The sequence below is a fragment of the Haplochromis burtoni genome, unplaced genomic scaffold (assembly GCF_018398535.1).
Source record: "Haplochromis burtoni strain Fernald_Lab_line unplaced genomic scaffold, NCSU_Asbu1 Contig_278, whole genome shotgun sequence".
Lineage (NCBI taxonomy): Eukaryota > Metazoa > Chordata > Actinopteri > Cichliformes > Cichlidae > Haplochromis > Haplochromis burtoni.
The window spans coordinates 172,766-197,110 of NW_024582639.1; the positions used below are offsets into that span (position 1 = coordinate 172,766).

General features: G+C 39.9%; 2 protein-coding genes across 5 annotated transcripts in view; one reads left to right on the forward strand and one right to left on the reverse strand.

Annotated features, from left to right (window-relative positions):
* Nucleotides 1-17,270, forward strand: part of LOC102298738 (cytohesin-1) — a 23,465-nt gene extending 6,195 nt beyond the window's left edge. For 2 of the 3 annotated variants that reach the window (XM_005949869.3, XM_005949871.3), the window contains exons 2-12: nucleotides 3,655-3,737; nucleotides 7,973-8,037; nucleotides 10,036-10,102; nucleotides 10,609-10,727; nucleotides 11,125-11,318; nucleotides 12,309-12,457; nucleotides 13,450-13,561; nucleotides 14,122-14,198; nucleotides 14,294-14,365; nucleotides 15,341-15,495; nucleotides 15,587-17,270. In XM_005949869.3, coding sequence (XP_005949931.1) covers nucleotides 3,655-3,737; nucleotides 7,973-8,037; nucleotides 10,036-10,102; nucleotides 10,609-10,727; nucleotides 11,125-11,318; nucleotides 12,309-12,457; nucleotides 13,450-13,561; nucleotides 14,122-14,198; nucleotides 14,294-14,365; nucleotides 15,341-15,495; nucleotides 15,587-15,665 — 1,172 coding nt within the window. In that variant the 3' untranslated portion in view covers nucleotides 15,666-17,270. Of the gene's footprint in view, nucleotides 1-3,654; nucleotides 3,738-7,972; nucleotides 8,038-10,035; nucleotides 10,103-10,608; nucleotides 10,728-11,124; nucleotides 11,319-12,308; nucleotides 12,458-13,449; nucleotides 13,563-14,119; nucleotides 14,199-14,293; nucleotides 14,366-15,340; nucleotides 15,496-15,586 lie in introns of all 3 variants that reach the window. The other variant, XM_042227745.1, reaches the window with a different exon arrangement.
* The window catches only part of LOC102298101 (CDP-diacylglycerol--glycerol-3-phosphate 3-phosphatidyltransferase, mitochondrial), a 46,787-nt gene continuing 37,524 nt past the window's right edge, over nucleotides 15,083-24,345 (reverse strand). The window contains exons 11-12 of one of the 2 annotated variants that reach the window (XR_006055304.1): nucleotides 19,422-19,598; nucleotides 15,083-19,255 (exon numbers count right to left, since the gene is read on the reverse strand). The gene's annotated coding sequence lies outside the window, so the exon portion shown is untranslated. Of the gene's footprint in view, nucleotides 19,599-24,345 lie in introns of both variants that reach the window. The other variant, XM_042227744.1, reaches the window with a different exon arrangement.

Consider the following 24,345-nt stretch of genomic DNA (forward strand, 5'->3'; position numbering starts at 1 on the left):
GTGTGTCAGTTTGAGAAAAGGACGATATTTTCTTTCACAAGCTGTCATAAATCGTTTGTTTTATTTCCTCTCTTAGCATAGAGGGGAAGTCAGTGTGAATGCCAGTTTCACTGACTCGATACTCACATAGTTTGTTGTTTATGCCCTCAGGTTTATAATAAGAGCTGCTGCAGCCTACTTAAACCTCCTTTTGTGGGTCAGGGGTGTGCGTGACTAGCCAGTTCATCACTGTTTATAAGTCTGACAAATACAAATTATATTAAATCCTTCGGTGCCATTTTTGGATTTTGACAGAATCACAGATGTCTGGAGGTCCCAAGTCTTTTAAATGGTTTGACAAAAACGTACTGTAATTACAAGTTTGCTTAGATTGTCATACTTTTGTTTTCTATGAGAACTTTTGGTGGGAATTTACTTACATTTCATAGTCCAGTCTGGTATTAACTGATAATATAGAAATGATCTGTAAGATTTGTCCTCAGCTAGATTACATCTTGTATAAAGTTGTTAAGCTTTACTCATTAAGATGTTAAGCGAAAAAAATATTTTCTCTTAATTTACCAGTGTCTGTTAGTAATGTGCATCTACCACCTGAAAGAGGCAGTGCACCTACAAGCTGTTTATCAACCGCTAAAAAATAATACAGTGTGCTACTGACTAGCAGGTTTGAGACCAGTAAACTATGTGTGCCACTGTGAAGTTGAACGATACTGCAAAAGAAGCGAAGAAACCCAAAGTAAACATTACTCCAGTACAGCCATCACAAAGCCACGTAACCCCCCCCCCCCTCCCCCACTCTTTAAGCCATCTCTCTGCAGATTGGCTGCCCCTCACAAATACAGTCAAAACTATGTGTCTGATGTTATGTCATGATGTCCTACGCACAGCCTACCGTATATAAAACAGCTACATGTTGTACCTGTGTGCTGTCACCAGGGGGCAGTGTGAAAAATATGTGGAACAAGTAGTCTCTGGGCTACTTCTGGATTTTGTTGCCTGTTTCGGTCCTGTCGTTTAAAGGACAGAAGTTGTAATAGAGAAGCCCTCAGAGTTAGGGGAGCCCAAGCAATTAAAAACAAGGGAAGCTGTTAAGTGCAGCCACTGACTGTTTCTATTTTTTGTTCTTTGATCAGTTTCTTGTACACCTTTGCAGGGAGCTAGCTTCCTTTCCTGTTCAAGCCAACCTTACCACCGACCAGAAAATAAGAAAAAAAGCAAGTTTGGTTTTCAAAGCTAACCTTCACACGCCAGTCTTTAAAGTGGTGGGCATCCCAACAGCCTCTAAAAGGCTGTGAAAACGTTTAGACTCCAAGAAGTTGTAAAAACTCCCTGATTAACAATTTGTATTTTAGTTATATTGTACAACATACTAACACGAGCCTAGAGTACCTTATGTGTTAAACATTTGATAAATGTTTCTGCAGAGGTTGACACTCAGTAACATGGTCACAATGGCAAAGTGAAGTGAACAGTTGACTTGAATCTCTCAGCAGGACTTCTCTAATGAGGCCGACAGACAGCAGCAGCACAGCGTGATTTGTCCTCTCTGGCTGCTTGTTTTTCAACGTCAATTGTGACCTTTCTTCCACTTTTTCTTAGGTTAGAGCATTTCATACAGTAGTTTTATTGTGAAGCACAGACAAGAGGAAGATTCACTGTTGACAATGTAGAGGTGAGCTGTGTGCAAATATGTATGTGTGAAACAAGAAATATTCCACATCAGCACAATGGTGCTGTGGTCCCTGAGCCTGAGTCCCAGAGGAAAATCATGAAAATGTTCATATATTTTCAACCAGGTTTCTTATCTGGGGATTTGTTTGTTCAATCAAAATGGAAGTTTTTGTTTAAACAATGCTCAAAATTAACAGGAAATTGAGATTTCTGTCAAAAAAAGATAACATTATAATCATAGCGAACCTACAAAATCCTGTCCTGAGCCAACCCGATGTGTTGTTTTTACATTTTTTGTCTTTCCTTTTCTTCCTACTCAAGCTTTCTTAAGAAAAACCACAAGTACGTGTATCAGCAGCTCTTGTCTGTTCCTGTGTTATCGTTGTTCTGCAGATATATTGGGTGTCTGTGGGTACACGAACCTCCCTTCTATCAGCGTACACATTCGTTCATGTACGGTTGGGGTGTTTCTCATAAGGAGGAACACCATTCAACTTTGATAGGTACACTAATATATCAAGTCTAATGTGCCAACTGTTAGTCATCAGATGTTTTCTTTGAGGTTTCTATGTGAGGTCTGACTGTTTTTTTTTCTTTTCTTTATAGACCAAAAACAAACATCCTGTTTCAGTAACAAAACCTTCAGCTCATGTTATAAAGTTCATGATAGTACATGAAATCTGATCTGATAGATCTATTGTTTTACTTTATTTTGTCTTCTATTAGTTTCAGTTTTTATTATTATGATATGGATTGTATGTGTCAGATTATAAAATTTAGGAAGCACACATACATCATACAGACTCATCACAGTGTCATAAAGGCTCCTTGGGAAAGGTGTGATCACAGAATTAATCAAACCAGACCAACATTAAAATTCTTTCCTCTAGTTGTGTATAGTTGTGCTTTCATAATTACATTATTAATACACACTTGGTTTTTGTTTTGTTTTAGGTTTTTTTTTCTGTTTTAATTTGCTGTTATACCTGTCAGTGCAGAGTTTTCTCTAAAGTTCACCAAGGCCTTCCTTAAAAGCAAGAATCATCAGTTATTAAGATTAATTATCCAGGAGCTGTGAGTGTTGGTGCAGTTTTTTGTAATTTAAATACATGCTGAGATTTAAGTACTGAGCTCATGTGGATAAATCATTCACACTATAGTCTCTTATTATTTTGTAGTAAATAGCAAATAGTATTATTGTTTTTTATTTTTTTGTTTTTACTTGTGTGGATGACCAGAGGAAGAATATGGTTTGGGACAAAGTTACTACCGATGTTATCATGTTGATCTTAATTTCACTTTTTATTCCCTTTTGCTGGTAACAACTATGGTGCTTGGGCTTTTTTGACCTCTGAAAGGGACATGCCAGAAAAAGTTTGTCAACCACTGCAGTAATATAACCTCACCAAGAGAGTGTGTGTGTGTGCGTGAGTGAGTGCGTGTGTGTATACATGTGAGGACAGAAGATTGGCATGCTACTATACTTATGGGGACAAATTGCCTGTCCCATGAGTCTGAAGGCATTTTTGAGGCTCAAAATGTGGTTTTAGTGTCAAAGTTAAAGTTAGGTTATGGTTAAGTTTTGGGTTAGAGTTAGGCATTCATTTTTGATGGTTAGGGTCAGCAGCTAGGGAAAGCATTATGTCACTGAGATGTCGTCACTAAGATATGAAAATGATTGTGTGTGTTTGTGTGTTTATATAAGACAGAGAGGTTTTCTTTCTTCCTCTAGTTCAGGACTGAATTTTGGGTGGTGGTGGGGTGGTGTGGTGGGTATATGACGGATCAAAGATTGTGTTGCCATAGTGACCCTGAGCAGTGGGAATTTCAGATCTCTGTTCTTCATTTGTGTGTATGGTTTTCTTGTAGTTTTTGTTTAATTTCAGTTTGATTCCAGAGGGGATTTTCACATTTGTATTTCTTCTCTATCTGAGGGAGAGTATTTGGTCTCTTATTTAGTGTTGCGTATACTTCTGTCCTCAGTGCCTGATGACCTGAGTCCAGAGGAGCGTCAGGAGCTGGAGAGCATCCGGCGCAGAAAACAAGAGCTGCTGCAGGACATACAGGTAAGAGTACACTCACATTCTTTGTCCGAGCCAGTTGATGTCCTTTCCAAGCTGAGCTCATCTGGGGTTTAAAGCATGAAAGTCTGAAATATGTCTTGTTTTATAATTATCTAATCGAATTTATTGTGGAACTGGATGCACATAGGTATGTCCACTTGACCAGATGGATGTAAATAAAGTCACTTGTATGTGCATCAAATTTCCCACGTGTGGGACTAATAAAGGTTATCTTATCTTATCTTATCAGAAACTCAACCACTCTTTGTCCCAATATAATTTCATTTACTAAGCATCCATCCATAATATTTCAATCATTATTATTAAAGTTGGAAGAGTAATCTTCCAGCAGAACCAGATCCTTTGTTGGCACCTGTTTACCTCCACTGGTTGGGCCAATTCTGGTGCCAAAAAGATGTGATCAAAAGGTTTCAGGAATTGGTCCATGGAACCCCCTCCGCCCCTGAAAAACACTTAAACCAGATTTAAATTTGACTGACCTTTAAAGTCATCTCCTTGTGTTCTGATAGCTAGATAGTTATCTTTCAGCTTGCTTTGTATTTAATCAGAGTCGAGAAACTCTTAACTCTCATGATGAGTAGGGCAGGTGGTGCTGGTGTGACTTTAAAATTCAGTCAAACCTGATAAAAGTCCCTGCCTGACCTCCTCTGAATCAGCTGCTTTCTTTCTCTAATAACTTTAAAAAGTTGTGCAAAATTCTACCTTCACATAATGAAAACCGACTGAATTACTGACCCTTGAAGTACATAGGGTTGGTTTGAAATTAAGTTCTCTTATTTCTTTCAGCATTTCAGCATCCCTTAAAGATCTGATCCTTGAGGTCTGCTAAAAAGCAAATCTATTTTGCACCACTTTAAATGTCATGGTCTAAAGTCAAACATTTGTTTTTGTTTGGCACAGTTTCGAGTTTGCTCTTGATTCTATATGATGTTAGTGATCTTAAGTGTGTTGTTCAAACCATCTGTTTGCAAGTGACAGCCAATCGGCAGAAAAATGGTTTAAATGGAGAAGAGCTAAAACTGCTTGTTTTGGACAGAGGATGAACCAAGGACCTGTACCATTTATTTATAAAATGAATGAGGATTATTTTGAACTGTAAACCCTGTCAAGTTACCGCACTAGAATCCAAAGAATAAAAATACTGAGTTGTAAATAATCCAGGTCCACATTAACATGGGCTCTGTAGCAGCATAAAGTAGGTATCATTTATCCAGCCCTTATATTAGCTTTATCAGAAAGGTAGAGAGGCTTTGTCCCCTGAACCCAAACTGGGAGCTGGTTTACTAGAGTAAAAGCTGTGTCCCACATTTACCTGTTGGGAAATCTAGATTTAATGTAATGATAATTTCCTTAATTATGGATATATATGTGTTTTTCCCAACACAGTATTTTGGAAAACTGGTTGTTAAGTTTTAATAGTAATGTGAACCAGTTATCAGTGATGTTACACTGCATTAAGAGTATTTCTTTTAGCTCTCTATTCATTGCTCTGGCAGCTATCACTGAATTAATTAACAGTCTTTTAAAAATCATGATGAAACTTAGTTTGGTAAAGTGTTTGAGTTCCTGCCCCACTAGTCCCTGTACGTCATTTCATAATTATAGGGGAATCACATTCCCATTCTTCTGTGAAAGTACTAGTGGATGTTTACTCTTTTATCCTGTCTCTGTTTTCTGTCTTAATTACTGCCTGGATAAAATGCTTTCTTAACTGAGCAGCAATGAAACAGGATTTTGTTTTTGTCCTTGCTCTGCACCCTGTGGTTGTCTGGAACATTTTATTTTTCAAAACTTTTTTTTTCCCAGAGCAGAGACACACAGGAGTTACAAACCCTGCTTTGTGTTGTTTTGTCTTTGTCTTTAATTCTTTTCTCTCTGTGTGTCCTTGAGAAGATTTTTCACCTCCAAGTCTAGACCACTGTGTCTGGGGAGGTGTGTGTGTGTTTGGAGGGTAGGGTGTATACGGCTATGACCACCAGAGCGTTACTGTATACACTGAAGACAGATGATCGTCTTTGTCTGAGGGGGATGTACCTCTAATATGCATGTGTCCTCTGGCTCTCTCAGCCTGGAGAGACACATTAACCCCCTGCTTTAGTTCCCTCTACAAGCTTAAATAAATTAGCAGGACTGCCTGTGTCAGAGCTTGATGTGGAGAAATTTGTTATGTGAGATAGAGGATAAAGCTGGCCTTGTGACTTTAATGTAAATTCAACCCACTTGAAGGATAAAAGTCAATCAGAAAATTACACAACACACAACAAGGACTCACCGTCCATTTCCATATGTCAGATTGTTTGTTAAAACAGTGTTTTCGTTTTATATGCTTGTTTGCATAAAGTTGGACATGCAAGTGTCATTGCAACTCATTTAGAACTGAAACAAATTAATCTCCAATGAATTTGACTCAGGAGTAACTTGTTGGTTTCAGTTTGTGTCTCTTGTAAGATTATTTAGATTATCGTGCGTTGTTGGGAAAATGACATAAAGATCAGCTTTATTGGCAAATTGTCACTATCGTCGACCACCGACATCAGAATCCATCACCATAACCCTAATGGACTGTATATAAGAGATGGACATAGCCAGTGCAATGTAATGTACTTTATTGGTTTGTGTAGTTCCATTTGGAAGTCTGAGCATTTTGACGATCACCATCTTTTCAAACCAGACATATAGAGTTTTGATTGGACTGAGAAACCATGCCCTGCTTTGTCTGTTTACTCATTTATAAAAATTAGCAACATATTTTTTAACGAAGACTTTGCGGGATGAGAGACAAGGACAAAATGCAAACTGTATACACAGTTCTGAAATATATAAACACGTGGGATGTGAAAAGAAGTCAAGAAATTCCCAGTACATCATGGGATGTCCCCCTAGAGCCTGCGCCTCCAGCAGCCTAACCAAAGGATGGTTCAGGGTCAGCTGAACCAACCCTAACCACTTTGCATATCTCATGTCTTTATCAAAAAGCCAAATCTGAAAACAAACCCAAGCAAGTGTGTCTCTGTTCTTAACCCAAACTGGGACCTGGTTGCTGAGGGCTCAGCCCTCCCATTCTACTTTTGAGAGGGAAGTGATCCGCTGGAAGAATTTGATACTTTAAGGTTTTTGATGAGGCCTGCTCAAGCACACAGAAGAATGAGAAATGTAGCTGCTGGTAGTTGCTGAATGATATCAGCAGCAAGAGATGACTCAAACAAAAGTGACATTAGGCACATTTTCTTTTAAACTGAGATTTAATAAGGTAAGCCAAAAAAATATTTTGAGCCTGATCTATAGCAGAGAGCTGTCAGTGTGGTGGGCATCCACAACACACACAAAGAAACACTCAAACACACAGCCTCCAGGCAACAGCACTGTGTAAACTGATGGATGGAGTTTATTATCAAGGTCGACTCGTTTAGCGTCTCTCTTCACTAAGCCCCGCCCTGTCTTTCCCTCAGGGCCTGATGGGTAATGAGCCATGAAATATTCCAGTAGTGGAGACAGAGGACACAGTTCTTATTTACCTTAGCTGATGGTGATGTAGCCTTGTTTTCACACCCTCATATGTCTAAGAACCGATTCATCTGCTTCTGTCCATTTTCTGTAATTATCTTAGCCTTTTATTGTTATTATTGTGTCTTTATTTCTTTCTCTTCTCAGGACCCTTGGCAATCAAAAGTCTTTGATCCTGCGTATTCCTGTCTCCCCACCAATGTTGACATTGGGTGTGGGGGTATAGTCTGGTAAATTTGGGTCAGCAGCGGGGAGGGGAGTGGTATGAAGGGGGAAAGAGGGGACAGGAGGGGTTGTAGGCTCTGACCCCGGAACAGGTGTTACAGATCCCAGAGAGGTTTCTTTTAAAGGGTGGCTGTTGCATGTAACCCAGCAGAGAAAAATGATGAGTCTGTCTGCGAGTGTGTGAGTCATATCTGCAATTTTAGGGGTTTTAGTGGGTCATCTCTTTAGTGGGAAGTGCTTGTATGGATGTTGGTCAGTGAGATGTAGGTGGAACAGACCACCATGTGTAATTCATTGTGACAGCAAGATCAAAGCATCTCCAGAGGGCTCCTCTGAAGGGTTAGATATCACACAAATGGCACATGTAGATGTCTGCTGCTGTTTCCCTTCAGCTTCTGTACTCAAAAAAAACAATCAAAATAATGATCCCTTCTCCTTCCCCCTTCTGTTTCATCACTTCTTTCCCTTCTCTTTCTGTCTGCACTCAGAGGCTGAAGGATGAGATAGCAGAGGTGACCAGCGAGATTGAAAACCTGGGCCTGACTGAAGAGAGGTAAAGTATCTCTCAACTACCATTTCTGTGCTTGTGTGTAGGCAGCAGCACTCTCCTCAGCCTTTGTTTTGGAGGATTTCTAGTCAGAGAAAAGACCAAAAAAATCTGTCCAACCATTAGAGCACTGCCTTATGGGATTATTGATTAATCCATCAGATAATTAGCAGAATATAAGCCCAATTAAGGTTGCCTGTGGGACATGAAAAGTCTTCAGACTGCTTATTTTGACATTCAAGGCAGATATTCACTAAGGATATGAATCACAAACTGGTTTCAGTCAACTGTTGTCAAAATAGTTTGACATGTTTATTGAGAGCTGCATATTGCATAACAATAACATAAAGAGGATTTGTCTGGACCACTAGAAACTTAGAAGATAAAGAAATCATGGTGGAAGAACATCCTGAAGTTTGGCTTTATTTCACAAAGAAACATGACAACACTGGCAGTTATGTTTGGAAAATGTCTTTCTTTTCTATATTTATCATATAATTCCCCTCTCATCCTTTATCCTTCAAGCTTGTCAGGTCCTCTACCAGAGGTCTGGGAGCTTGAGGCTCCTGCGCAGTATCTTAGCTGTTCCTAGGACTGCACTCTTCTGGACAGAGATCTTGGATATTGTTCCTGGGATCTGCCGGAGCCACTCGCCTAGCTTGGGAGCCACTGCACCTAGTGCTCCGAGTACTACTGGGACCACTGTTACCTTCACCCTATACATCTTTACCAGCTCTTCTTTGAGCCCTGGATACTTCTCCAGCTTCTCGTGTTCCTTCTTCCTGATATTGCTGTCATTCAGTATCGCTACATCTATCACTATGGCCGTCTTCTTCTGTTTGTCTACCACCACTATGCCTAGTTGGTTAGCCACTACCATTTTGTCCGTCTGTATCTGGAAGTCCCACAGGATCTATGCCAGCTACTTGGTTATGGTGTTCCATGTGTGCCCTGCCTGCTAGCATCTTCCACCCTGCTGTTATGTGCTGGATTGTCTCAGGGGCGTCTTTACACAGCCTGCACCTGGGGTCTTGCCTGGTGTGATAGACCCCAGCCTTTATGGATCTTGTGCTCAGAGCTTGTTCCTGTACTGCCATGATTAGTGCCGCAGGGTCATGGGCAGGGCATCACCTAATCTTACCGTTGAGCTGACTCCTCAGGACCTTCTGCAAGTAGTTGCAGCTTTCCTAGCAGCCTCTTAGTAGTTCCCATTTGCCTGGGATCCCCAGGTACTTGTAGCTGTCCTCGATGTCTGCAATGTTCATTTTGTTCTTTTCTACTGCCAGACGCAGACCACAAGGCTGTGAGTTTTTGCTTGGCAGTTTCCAAGAGCAAGGCTTAGGCACCTCCCTTGATCTTGTATCTGAGAGTACTTCATGTATTCTCATGGAGGATCTGGGTTTTAAGCTTCACCATGATCCTGTCTTTCAGGTCAGTTCCTGTCACACTCAATTTCTATCACACTTGGTGCCAATCTCATATGGAGATGATGATATCTCCCCCCTGACCTGTCGTCCTGGCTCCCCCTTGCTGTAGCATGTACGTTGTACCTCGTCAGTCTCTAGCTATGAGAGCAGTCCCTTCTTCCGAATGTTGGAACTCTGAACTACTAGATGTTTCGGCATCAATATCGAAGATATTCGATATCGAAGATCCCATAGGTCCCAACAGGGGAGTCTAGCCTACGACCGTTACTGAATACAGACGCCCCCAGGCGGGAAGTGAACTTGCATATATGCTGAAATAACTTTCTGCACAACATGGGCAGCATGACTGTTACTGAGGTTGTTTTTAGAACATCGGTGCTACGCAGGCAGGTCTAACAGACATTTCCTTTGACTAAGAAAACAAAAAAAAAATCCATCCAATATTTTCCATTCTAGGTGATAAAAGCCAGGCTGTTGTAACAGAGAGCTGGGCTGGCATTGAAAATTTAAATTCACTGGTGATGAATAAATATGATTTACACACTAATGGTTTATGTTTTTTAAAATGTTATTTTAGGAAAAACATGCAAAGGAATAGACAGATGGCCATGGGCCGAAAAAAGTTCAACATGGATCCTGCGAAGGTAAATACATTTATGCAGCAGTGCTTTCTTCTTTCATGTGAGTTCAGCTACTGATTATCAGTCTGTTTTAGTTTAGTTTAGGAAAAGTGTCCTCTTTCAGCTGACAAGGATATAAAATACACAAACCTTGTTTTTTGCATTTGCATCATGTATTAAAATGTAACTCCAGCCTTTTCCTGAAACACCATTAGTGTGATTGGTCTTTAAATTTGACACCCTGACTCTGTTTTGGTTGTTTGTTTGTTTGTTTTTATTAAAGCCATGTACTCTGTGTACTTTTTTTACTCCTGGTTGTTCGCACCCACAGTTTGACGCTACCCCTGAACAACCAGGTGATACTGTATTTTATGGATTATTGGTCTTGAATGGGTAGAAAGAAGAAAAAAAACAACCAAAATTCCCCCATACAAAATTACTAAAATGAACTACAAACTTCTCTGAACTGCTTGTTTTCATTCAGTGTGTGATGTTCGTTCTGGGGTGTGTGTTTTGATTTTCTTCCTCAGGGCATTCGCTTCTTGATCGACTGTTCGCTGCTGAAAAACACCAGTGAAGACATTGCCCAGTTTCTGTATAAGGGGGAGGGGCTTAACAAAACCGCCATCGGGGACTATCTGGGCGAGAGGTAAGCAGTATTAATGATGTCCTTTCCAGTAGACAGTTTTGACATGTGCTATCAAAAAAAGGACAGTCTTGAGCCTACATGGACAATAACAGGAGTTCAGACCATCTCACATTTTATTCTTCACTCCTCTTTAAAAAGTTTATTCCTTATAAGTAATAAAAGGCCAGTTTAAAAAAACCCCAGATTATTATTATTATTACCACATCTTCTGTGTGTTACAGGAGAAATTGTGCTGTATACTGGATATAGATTTTGGTGCATAAGCAGTTCAACAAGAGCATCCTTTAATTTGATTCTCTTGAGTTGAACAGAGCTGACACAGTTTCTCTTCTGTTTACTCCTGTGTGCGTGCACACGTGGGTGTGTGTTTGTGTGTGGGATTTCATGTGTCGTGCAGAGATGAATTCAACATCAAGGTCCTGCACGCCTTCCTGGAGCTTCACGAGTTCACAGACTTGAACCTGGTTCAGGCTCTCAGGCAGTTTCTGTGGAGCTTTAGGCTGCCCGGCGAGGCCCAGAAAATCGACCGCATGATGGAGGCGTTTGCTCGGCGATACTGTCACTGCAACCCCGGAGTGTTTCAGAGCATCGGTACGTGAGGAAAAAACAGTTTATGGTCACAGTTTTTACATATTACAGAGTGAAAATAAAGAAGTTGTTCAATAACAAAACCATTTTTCTTCCATCTTTTTTACATTTTTACAGCATTTATTCCATTCACACACTGTATGTAGGGCTCTACAATTTGCCACTGAGCAGGAAAACACACCAGTAATGATTTATATTTAGTTTAATGCGCATTTCCGTTTTTCGTTTAAATCAAGTCACCTTTATTTATTCAGCACATTTTAAACGACCGAGTTGATCCAAATGTGTTATCTAATACTCACAGAAACATAACTAAAATACGAAGCAAAGCAAAAGTTACAATAATTTTAATGTCATCGTTTTAGGCCAGGACCTGCATATTAAACTAACTTTAATATAAAGATTTACCTGTTTGTTTGTTTTTTGTTTGTTGTTAACTTATCTTCGCTTCTCTTTAGCTCAGGAACTTCTAGAGTTCTTGCTTTCTTACTCTTAGTGAGCACTCAGCCACATTCACCTACTCACCACACAGTTTTTACACATCACACACAAAGTCTCATACTGATGCACTGGGGGAAAATTGTAGTTCACCATCTTGTTCAAAGATATTTTGACTTGCAGACACGAGGATCTTCCCTTCTGCTTCCTGACATGGGTAATATGAGGAATGTGCAAATAGGTGAAGGTTGTGCTGCTTACTGGACAGAGCACACAGGTTTTTGGAAAAGTATAGCATGCGGTTTGTACGTAAGGTGTTATTTGATAATTAGCACACTGTGTTCTATGTCTGCACTGGATGGACCTGATAGTGAACAAATACATACAACCAACTATGACTGTAGTTGTCTGGGAATGTAATGTTCTTTTAACTAACACTCTACACAAAGGTATAGCAGCACCTCAGTGGTTTTCAGTTAATCGTTTAAACTCACTGTGGTCTTTCTAACAGCCTGACTCGGAAAACATACAAACACACACTGTGTCTGTTTGCAGATACCTGTTACGTGTTGTCGTTCGCCGTGATCATGTTGAACACCAGTCTACACAACCCCAACGTGAAGGACAAACCCTCTGTTCAGAAATTCACAGCAATGAACAGAGGAATCAATGATGGAGGAGACCTACCGGAGGACCTGCTCAGGGTGAGTGAAGTTCAGGAAGTCCACAGCGCCTTGTGTGATATACTCACTATGTGTTCAGGCCCTGTGAATTCAGACAGAACAGCACATCTGATGGTCCATGTGTGTGGAAATATGAATGCCCTGTGGAGTTTCTGGTGGACATTTAAACAACTTGGAAAGCACCGGCTGTCCGATGACTGTAGCTGTGATTGTTATGATTATAACCGTGACACATGATATGATAATAGGTACTTGCAGCTGTTGTTTGTGACCTTGTGGTTTTGCAAGCCAAGCGTCATATTGAAGTTACATTCCTGATCAGTGTAACATTAGCACCTTACGTTCAACCACAAATGGAGCCAAAAGTCTGAGCAGAAACCACAAACGAAGAATGAGCTAGAGATGCTTCATTTTTCTGTTCTGTGGTAGAGACGAGAAGAAGGTTTCTCAAAAATGTCAGTGTATTCAAACTGAACGGTCCAGACAGCACGTAAAAGTCCCTCATTACAACACATTCCAACAAATGATGCAGAAAAGCTAAATTCCAATTATTTTTAAAACATCTCAGGCTGTTAATCACAAATGGGTGTCTCAATGACTAAAAATTATTTACCAAGAAACTGCTTTTTTAAAGGAGTAAAATGGGGGTTCAGCTTGTGGTTTCAGCTTTTTGAAATTCCTGGCAAAGGCTCAAGTGAACATGTCTAAAATGTATAAATGATACACTTTGAAAATGTTCCTGTGTTTGAGTTTTTTTTAATAAGTTATTATGCAACAGTTTCACCCGTGTAAACACCATTTCTATTTATTTCATAGCTGAAGTAGCCAACACATTATTCTGTTGTATTCTGAGTGTATTTGTTGTTTTTACTTAAGTTTATTTTGAAAAATCATAACCCCAGAGTTGAAATTTGCTGATAAATGTTTGTGTTGTAAATAAGTAGAAGTTAAGATAAAGGTAAGGATAAATAGTAGCTACCCGCATGATCTAAATGATGTCACCATCTATGCAGAACCTGTACGACAGCATCAAGAACGAACCTTTTAAGATCCCAGAGGATGATGGGAATGACCTCACACACACCTTCTTCAACCCCGACAGAGAAGGGTGGCTGCTCAAACTCGGTATGTTCAGTTTCTACAAACAGGTCGTCCCTCTAGTGGACCAGATATGTAACAGCGGCTTTAACGAGACGACGAGAGATCTTTTTATTGAAACATTAATCAAAGTTTAGTGAAATGTTTTACTCTCCTGACGCTCTTCTTGTCTGTTTGTGTTTCATGGTTTTGACTTCAGGAGGTATGTATCCTCACACTCGCCAGCTTTAATGCACCGCTTTGCTTTCTGAGCTGCCCCTGCCCACCACCCCGTCATTTCTGTCCTGCCACTGGCTGTGTGCATTCACCTACCCATCACAGTTTTACTGTGATAATTAGTTTTTACATCCGGTTCACCTGCTGCTTTTCACTATCATGTCCTGATGTGAAGGTATTAGCGCTTCACATCTGCCTCTAACTGCTGGACTCCTTGAACTGCCCACTGACTCACATTTTAACCTCAGCTGTTGCAGTCAGTAGGCTTTACTTAACCTGCTGAATTGTGTCATCAGTGTGCTTCAGAGTGTCGCCGTCAACATCAGCATTCAGTTTACTGATGTCATAACTCACCTTTAATCCATCCTCAGGTGGAAGAGTAAAGACCTGGAAGCGGCGCTGGTTTATTCTCACTGATAACTGTCTCTACTACTTTGAATACACCACTGTGAGTACTTGTTTCACTGTGAAAATAAATGATTACTGCTGGATGTAACTGTGGACAGCCTGAACTATTTTTTTTTTCTTTCTGCTGTTTAAAAGGACAAAGAACCCAGAGGGATTATTCCACTGGAAAATCTAAGCATCAGAGAAGTCGAGGACTCAAAGAAGCCGGTAAACCGCTGCTCTCTTTGTTTTTGTCCTGTGATTGAAGAGATCAAAGTCTCAGAGTTCAGAAAAAGATGGCAAAAACAGGAGGGGACACAAATCTCTTTGGGTTTGCGTCAGGAACAGCATCCCACATAAATCTGCCAAATCAAACATGCAGAGCTAACCGCTGTGGCGACCCTCTGTTAATAAGGGAGCTGCTGAAAGCAAAGCAAAAATAAACCGTGTAACCATGTCTCCAAAGTAATGATGACTTTGATTTTCTTGTGATACTAGTCCTTATTTTGCATGTTTTCCTTAGTTACTCCCATGATTATTATGGACGCATAATTAAAAACTAAAGGTTATAATCTTCAGCATGGACAGCCAAGTTTGTGAATGTGACAACTTGAGAACGAGGCAACATAGGATTTTGAAATTCATACCGTGCATCTAATAAAAAGTTAGGACGAGCTTCAATCTGAGTGACCTCGACCTCAAGGTCAGAGGCCAAGTTCTATAAAAATCTTGTGAACACAGTAAATCAAGAACGATGTCACGTAGGAGTTTCAAAATGGTAACATACGTGCATCTGCTCACAAGCTGTGGGGTCGCTCTTGTGGTCGTCAAGTATTTTTAATTTTGGAGGAAGCCTAAAGTCGTACCTGGAGGAGCCAGAGATTTAGCCACTTTTTCCATTGGCTTCAAACATTTGATGACTTTATCCAAAAATAGGGTTTTAAAAAAAAAGTACATATACTACACAGGTGCAAGCCTGAAAAAGCATAAAAAAAACCCACAACGTACCCAACAATAACTCCAGCAAATGAACAATGAACACGTGACCGTCCACCTCGATCCTGCTGATGGATCAACAGTTTATATAAAGTTTATATAAAGTTTTTATTACAGCGTTGAACACGTTCAGTACAGAGCGAAAACAACCGATCACACATGTAACTTGTTTACTCGCCTTCCTGCCTCAACCATGATCTCTCTCAGAACTGCTTCGAGCTGTTCATCCCCAACCACAAAGATCAGGTGATCAAGGCCTGCAAGACGGAGGCAGACGGCCGCGTCGTCGAGGGAAACCACACTTTCTACAGAATCTCCGCCCCAACTGCGGAGGAGAAGGACGAATGGATCAAAAGCATCAAGTGAGTTTCAGTTTTGTTTTCTCTCCCTGCAGAGGGTCAAACTAATGATGACGATGAAGAAAAAGTGGAACTGCTGTCCTTCTCTCTGCAGGGCTGCCATCAGCAAAGACCCGTTCTATGAGATGTTAGCTGCTCGGAAGAAGAAGGTCTCCTCCCTGAAGGGGCTGTAGAGCTGCTGAGGATAAAACAACCGCAGGCCTGTTTCAGGTGGACCTGACATTCCCGCTGCAGACCTGAACCTGGCGGAGGATTCACCTCTTAAAGCGGCTTGTCTTTTGTCCCCTTTTCAACAGACACACCTTCAGAACCAGCGCTCCCTTCTTTACAGGTCTGACCTCCTGCCGACACTTTATTTCCCATCTGCAGCTAATGTTATTCAGACAGAGACCGCTCTTTTGTTTGCTGAAACGTCACCTTTTTAGAGTCCTGCTGCTGCAGTACTGTAACGATGCTGCGGTGCCCTCCGGTTAGCTCTCCCGCTCATCTTGAAACCTGCTGTAAGGACTGTTGACAAGCATTTGAATGACCTCTGAGCCTTTTCGCACAATCAGTGTTTGGTCTGCTTGAGTACAGCAAGTCCCTACAGCTGCTGAAAACAGAGAGAGCGCGGGAAATGTTGTCAGTTCACGTCTCCAGAGGAGTGAGCTACGAAGCGAGGTTAATGAGTTAGCGAGGTAGCGAGCCTGAAGTTGTTTTGTTGTTGTTGTTCAGAGTTTTGGTTTAAAATCAACAGCAAAAAGCAGCCCAGTGATAAACTAACAACACATAAGGCAGTACAGGAAAACCTGCTCAAAAAAGGCTGTGTGTTTACAGTGACTTCAATCAAATTCAATTCAATTTTATTTACATAGCGGCAAATCACAACAACAGTCGCTTCAAGGCGCTCAAATCAACGATGCCGACAATACGTTTCAGTGCTCCTGCTTGTCTCTGCAGATCTTAATTGGTCTGCAGTTTTCCTAGCTGCAAATCCAAAACGTAAATCTGATCTGGAAACCAGCAAGAAGTTATCACTTCTGTCCTGTGGTGTGGTCCACCATCAAGCTGGAAATGGACTGTCACCAGATCGCTCCTAAATCATTGTAAGGAGTTTTTGTTTTTTTTAGTATTAGTATATTTTTTAGTATTTAGTATTGTTAATACAGTACCTATTGACCCTTGGTAAGTATATTACAATTATGCCAATAAAAATAACAGAAATAGAAAACGTGATTGTTCTTCACCATCATATAAAAAAATACACATCGCCATTCTAATTACACTCACAGTCACATCTACAGGCACCTGTTAACCTAACGTGCACACCTGGAGAAAACCCAAGACATTCATGCTGCAGGACAGCAGTCCTGACCCTCATAAAATAAGAATTCATATGATGAAGTGGCAAAGGAAATAAACAGTAATACTATTAATAGAAATAAGTAAAGTTAATCACAGCTGTAGCAGACTGGAGTTGTGTTGAAATGTGTCTGCTTCATAGTGCACTCCTCTGGACGGAAAAGTTTGAGATAAAATAAACGACTCCTCGTGAAAGCTGCACAGCAGCAGAATCTGAGATTCTGACTTTTCTGAAGCTGACGAAGATTCAGCTCAGGACTCAGTCGAGACTGAGCAGCGTTTAGTTTGTTGCCATACATTTCCCCCCCTGCCCCGTTTTGTTACTACTGTTGATCTTCTGTCCATGAAAAGGAAGGTAAAACAGAAATAGTCAAATATTTATTTATCCACATTTCTTGTAATTTATTGTTTTTGTCTCAATAAAAGTTTGCAAAGAATCTTCTGCTCCTGTTTGACTTCCTTATTTTACTGAAGTTGTTTTATTGTTCATTTGTAATGAATAAGTTTGATTTAAAATGAAGTGAGAATGGTTCCGATTAGTTTTCTCTAAGCACCTTCTGAGGTTGTTCGACCGCATTCCTTCTGTAGTGTAAACACTAACGTGTCCTGATGCAACCTAGACAGTCATTAATGCAGGACATGGTGGCCTCTGCAGTCACCTGTAACCTCATCCTGCCAAACAGCTGCAATAAACTAAACACAGCCGGCCTTTTATCTTGTATAACCTTTTTTTTTTTAAAATGAACTTTTGTATGGGTTTAATTCCAGTGCTCCCTGTCCCACTTGACCTCAATCTAAAGCATGCCGCCAGCTACCGAACACAGGTTTCAATACTCTGTTCTCATTCATTTAAGCACTTATCTCACCTTTATCTAATGTAACTCATGAAGCAGCCAGTCATTCTAGCAGAGCTGTCAGTAAACTACGTTATCTTCTGTAAAGTTTCCCCACATCCTGCTAATGTTGATGTGACCTGATTACTCTGGAAAACCACAGCGCATATCAAGGAGATGAAAGCACGAGCACTGAAGCAGACCTGGGAAATTCCCCTTCCAGCGAAAGGTACGGCTGAAGTAGTACGTGTTAGAGCTGTGACAGAAGGCAGACTAATCAGACATCGGCTTATGTGTCGCACTCCGCAAAATATTAGTACGAGTCGATCTCGCTGTGTTCTTCTCAACTGGCAAGAGTGGCTCACGCAGTGTTCACTAGTGACGATTAGTCAACATTTGAATCATACTTGACGGCAGATTTGTGGTCAAACACCCACATAATTCCAAAATTCATGATATTTTTATGACAGCTGTCAGAGCTTTACAGTCCACTGTGTGAGCTGTCGTCACAAAGCAAAACAAAGGGACATCATAAAAAAGAAGGAAACTCGAAAGTGATTGATCTGAATGCAGTGGAAAACACACCACAGGGTTCAGGTACCTGAAGCTGCAAGAGGCTGAAATGGTTCCAAACTGAAGCCAGATCTTAGTGGAGGCACCAGGAAAGATGGAGGCTTATTGCTTAACCCTTTTTAACTTTATTGGGATTATTTTACAAAAATAGCTTCATGTTGTATAATGACTTGAACCTAAGATCAAAAACACATCTGGAAAGTATTCAAGTGAGAATTTGAGGTTTTCTTGTAAACTTTTATACAAGCATATTTGTTTTTGCAACCAGAGATGTCGGCCCCTGGTGGCCATTAGAAAGAATGCATTTCCGCATTGGCCTCACTGAAGCTGTCTGTCAAGGTCAGTCATTCCCAAAATACTTTGACTTTAAAGTCAAATAGATTTCTATTTTCTATTCAGTTTTTCTTTTAGAATCACAAAGGATGCTTTGGTTTTGTTTTTTGTTATTTAGACTAAAATTTTAAAATCTTTACATTTAAAAAGAAACAACTAATGAAACGAGGCTGAATTGTTAATTTAATGAAGTGATGAATAGGATTCAACAAATAAAACAAAAGATTAAAAAAAAGACTGAAAACACAAAAAGAATAAGGAACACAACAAAAGCAAACAGAGCAGCTTCAGAAAACATTTTCTTTTATATTTAACATGTAAAAAACCAGCAGGAGTGGTCGTCGAGCAGAAAAACCAAAACAAAGAGCTAATAGACACCAAACCTCAGGAAACCTTTCACGTCAGCTTTGTTTCATCTCTCGTTTAAAGCTTTTCCACACGAATCGCTGAACTCGAGCTCAATCAGAAAAATCAAACGCTTGAGGACACTTTAAAAACTCACCACACATTCACTCTTTAATTTACAACAATAACACAGACTGTACAGTCAACTTTACTGCAGGCAGAGCTGTAAACACAGCGTCAAAGGCTCATCGAGGGGTCGTCACCAAACAACCTTCATCTGATCAGAGACGTTCACACATGAAGTGCCTGCTTTTTTCCTCCATGCATGCAACACATACCTGTGGACGTGTATGTATGTTAACAGAAGTATGTTTGTTTTTTTTTATGCTTGTAGTTAATAACACTACAAAACCAGAGTCCCACAGTGCTATGACGTCATGTGTTAATACATAAAGAGTGTAACGGTGTGAAGGTGGATCCAGAGCTTTAACAAACAGGATTTACCTCCCGAGTCCGCCACATACATGTGCTGCTGTGTGTGTGCATGTGTTTCAGTCACTTCCTATGACACACAGAGGACGCCGGCTCCCAGCGTGCTGAAGGTCATCCAGAGTGTGCTTCTTCCACAGGAGCTGGCCGACCTCCACCTTCAATTCATGTCCAGAATGGACTGTCTGCCACCTGCGGAAAAAAAAAAGCAGCTCAATCTGCTGATTCCCGAGTGATTTTTAGTTGTGGTTTGTGGTTATCATAAAGGACATGATGTGAAGGCTGAGAGTCTGGCAGCACTGCCGAGGTCTTCCTCATTATCACCATTTTTGTTTGTTTTCTAAATGATTTCTGTCCTTGAAGACAACCTGAAGGTTTTTCTAAAATCCTAAAAGACTCTTATTAAGCTGGAATAAAACATTAGAAAATATGGAGCATTAATAACACCTGCTAGCTGGCATCAATACATGTTAACAGCAGTATTAACACAGGCTAAATGAGCCTGTGTTAATTTATTCCTTACGGTTTAAGCCCAAACTCACGCTGACAGTTTTCTACGCCAGCATTTCTTTATCGTGTAGAGACACACTGGTTAAAATTGCGCTTCTTTATCTTATATTAAGATATCTCAGAGATTAAATGTGTAGTTAAACTTGTTCACAGTGACAGAAACTGGAGTCCAGCCCACATAAGCTCAGAGTGGGCTGTTTGTGGCCTGTGATGTAAAATTAGTTTGACATCCCCGCGATGAAATGCTTTATCACAGGGACGTCAAACTTTTACTCTGAATGCTCCGTTTCTGGTTTGAAACACACTTTTTTCAGTTTCTGTCTTTCATGCAGGTAGTGAGGATTTGTAAACAAGTTGGCATCTTGAAAGCAAACTAGGGGCAACCTGCCAGCATGCAAAGCAACCACAAGCAGGTTTTTGGTGCAGCATCCTCTGCACTTGATTTCACCCAGCAACTACTCACATGCAAACAAAGTGCATGTTTCCAGGGGACTGCTGACTGGTCTTTAGCAGTGATCTACTGTTAGACATTTTTTTATATTGACTGTTTTATATGTTTAAGCACTTTGACCTACAAAAGCAGCATTACTGTACTAAAATGATAATTATTATTATTAATATATCTGTTTGCATGAGCACTGAGCAACCAAATGGCTCACAGGTACATTACTTATCTATATCATATGGTATTATGTGATCACACTGCCTGGCAACCAACTATCAAAGGGCTAATATGACCCATTTTTAGCATTTCAGAACCTATATTACCTTTAAAAAAAATGACATTGTTTTAATTCCATGATAATAAAAACCTGATCCGCAGAAAGAGCAGAGCCTCCACTTTTATCCATCTTAAACTCACCTTTGTTTTAATATTTACATCATTTCCAACAAAACAACAAGACCTTTGGCATTTTCAGCATTTTAGTAACAGGAATATGAGGTTTGGTTACATAACCTCACATTTATAAACTGTTATAATAAATTAGATTAATATTTGATTTGCATTCATTAGCTGCTTAAAAAAAACAAACGTGTTTTTTGCTTTTCCTTTAAGGCACAAAGAGACCTGTTGCTTCTACTTTTATGTCTGATAATTACGGTGAAATTAATTCACATATGCATCTTCTCAGTGCTTACATGAGTCGGTTAATGTCCATCACAAAGCACAAACTTTGGAGCCCTTGTGCAGCGTTACATTTTATATGTTCAGGGTGGAAGCTTTGCTGTGTCCTTTCCTGGACTCTTCCATAGACTTTTCCATATAATTTTGTCAGTGCAATTTCAAATGTTAAATTTAATAGAATCTGATCACTATACATTTATATGTTGTTGGGTTTGTTTTTAATCTCAACAAGTTGGTGTGATTACATGAATTTAAGACGATTACCTGGCAGAAGTTCAGGTTCAAACTGATTTTGATGGTTTACATTTCCTTAGCTTTAAAGTTCATATTTCTCTGACTAAATAAAATTAACTTGGAAAATGTCTTGTAGTGTCTTGGCTGTAAAAAGGTCTGGGACTACTTTATATAAAAAGGTCACGGTGGGGCAAGTTCACTGCATTGGGGAAATCTCAGTTTCACCACTAGAGGGCAGAGGAGACCTTCTCAATCCGCCACGCTGGGTTAGAGTGGGTGATGCTGTGTGGACATCAGCTGCGTTTTAACCCCATGTGGTTTGGAGAGGCTCCAGCTTGTTGTCACTAATTTCCAACAATAGACAGCCTGCGCTGCTGATAAGAACTTTTTAACCGGCACAGCCATTGTTGGAGGGCTGCGTTTTGTTTTTTCCTCCGTCAGGAAAAAAAGGAGGCGATAAGCAGTACAAGTGCACAGATCACAATGCCAGATGGATACAAAACAGGAGCGAGCGCGAACAAACTGATCTAAACAGGTTATTTATTGTCTGCCTGAAATTCAAAGAAAAAAGTTTTTAAAAATTAAATAAAAAACCCAGAATGTATTTTTAAAGAAAACATTTTTTTTAAAAACAGCACTTTTATATTTCAAATAAGTAAATATGATGAATCTGGTTTCCTGGACCTGAAGGTGAATGTGTAGCTGGGGTCACTGAGGCTGCTTTGCTTCAGGAACAGAGCCGTGTGATCCCATTAAGGAACAAAGGCTCTGACAGAGGAGCTTCACGTATGCCAGCAGCCCGTATGCTCTGCACGTGCTTCACCTTTAATAATAATGATATAGAGCACTCGTGCGTAAATGTATTTCTCAAATGCAAACATAGAATAAATCATCACAGCCTTCCTGTTGACTGAAGTCGCATATCATGGCCTGATGAGGTAGTGAAACAGCTTTCAACAAATGCCTGACAGCACACAGCTTTCATCACATGCAGAGTCGCCTTGAGCTTCATGAGCTCAGGGACCTACATGTCGTAGGTGCACGCAAGGACAGGACGCGGTCTAATCTGTGAAAACTAAGTGTTTTCAGCTGTGTGAACAGATCTGATCCTTCTTCGTGCAACTTGTTGAGAAAAGGAAGAGTGTGGAAAACAGCTTGCCTGATTCTCCTGCATCTGGAGGAGTAAATAGTGAACATGATGGAGACTATTTTCAGCAGCAGTTTAATAAACATTTGTAGCTGTGATGATTTCTAACAAAGAAGTTGTACACTTGTTATCACGAAGACTGCAGTGGGGTTGTGTAGAGTGTCTTCCAAACGCCTGGCTTTCTGCTTTTATTTCAGTCACATGTTAATTCTGTAATAATTACAGATACACAATCACAAGGTCAAACATTACCAGACTTCCAGATCCAGCTCCCCCCAGCTATGCTTTCAAACTGTGAAACAAAGGTTTGACAGAAGGTGGGCCTGCTGGAATATTTCACATATTTATTCCCTTCACGTAGGGTTAGTTAACCTATTAACCCTGTTACACACTTTTTTCCTCAACATCATCGGTGGGATTTGTTTTTGTTTTGTTTTGTTCCAGAAAAATCTGATGTATGTAAAACAATACACAAACTGATATTTAAGCTTTTTTATTTTGTTTACTTACTATTAATTTAACATCCCAGTTTTTAAAAATGAGAAATTAATTTAAAAATTTACAGGATTAAAAACATGCATGGCTCTTATGTTTAACAGATTTTTCATTTATTCATTTCTATTTTAATATTTTTACATAATGGTCACTCTGCAATGCCATCTATTGTTTTTAATACTTAAATGTTTTTAATACTGGTTGTTTGAGGTCTAAATGCAGCATTACTGCACTTAAATAATAATTATTACTAATATCTTACTAGAAAGCATGAATCTCTGATGACAGCCTTAGCACACAGTTACATCTTAGGCTCCTGAAGGTTCTTATCTATATCAAATATTATTGTGTAATCACGTTGCCAGGCAACACCTGTCGAATGGCTAATACTATACGAGCCATTTTTAGCATTTATGAACCTATATGACCCTACAAAACCATTAAATCGTTGCAATTTCACAACAATAAAACCTGATTTAGATCCAGAAAAAGAAAACTGTGATATAAATGATGGCGTTGCCTGCCAACTACCTTTTGAAACCACTGCAATGGCACTGACCCGTACCAGCTTGTATAAATGTATAGATTAAATGATTAATCTCAAATTTAAACACCAAAAAAAAAGCAACTACGTTAAATTTGACTCCATTGTTTTACTTTCAGGGTCTGCTGTGTATATTTTAATCAGGAATCCTGTAATTTTGTGGTTTAAGTGCTTTACTTTTTCTCTTTTTTTTTGCAACTACAGAAGAATGAGATTCACGGGACACAGGCTAAACACAAAACTACTAATATCAGGATCCATTCATTGCTTACTTTTACTGATAAATAAAAGTAAAGAGCACGGCCAGCCTCACAGTTTGAATACTTCTAAAGAAAAAAGGTATGTCAGATTTTTGCTGACGCTCAATCAGAACTCATTCTTAAGATGTTTATTTTGTTTTAAAGGAAGTTTCTTCAAGGCGGCATTCACAGTGTTGGGCCTTCACAGGAAAAGAGGTCTGAATAGCTCGAGGCTGATGTTTGAAACAGCTGACATATAGCACATGTCAAATCTGTAAAAAGTGTGAGTTTTAATGTGCGTGTGAGAGCTTTTTCTTTCTTGAAGTGGCTCAGACTTATTCACAGAGATTAGGATCAAATCGCACAGCTGTTTGCATTTTTAGTTCACAGACACCAGTGAGTCTTTTCTCTTATCTAAATATGATGTAAGAGTTGAGGCCAACTTTGAGCCTGGAGTCATTGATGAGTCTCGCAGACCTGAGCGTGCGTCACAGAGTCGGTAACTTGAGGACATACAACTTTTTTTTCTATTTTTTCCCTCTCCACTGTTTCTCCAACAATAGGCCTGAATACACTCTTACACACATCATTGTTTGAGAATGAAAGATGACCTATTTTAGTCCATTTCCCTCTGGCAGCACATC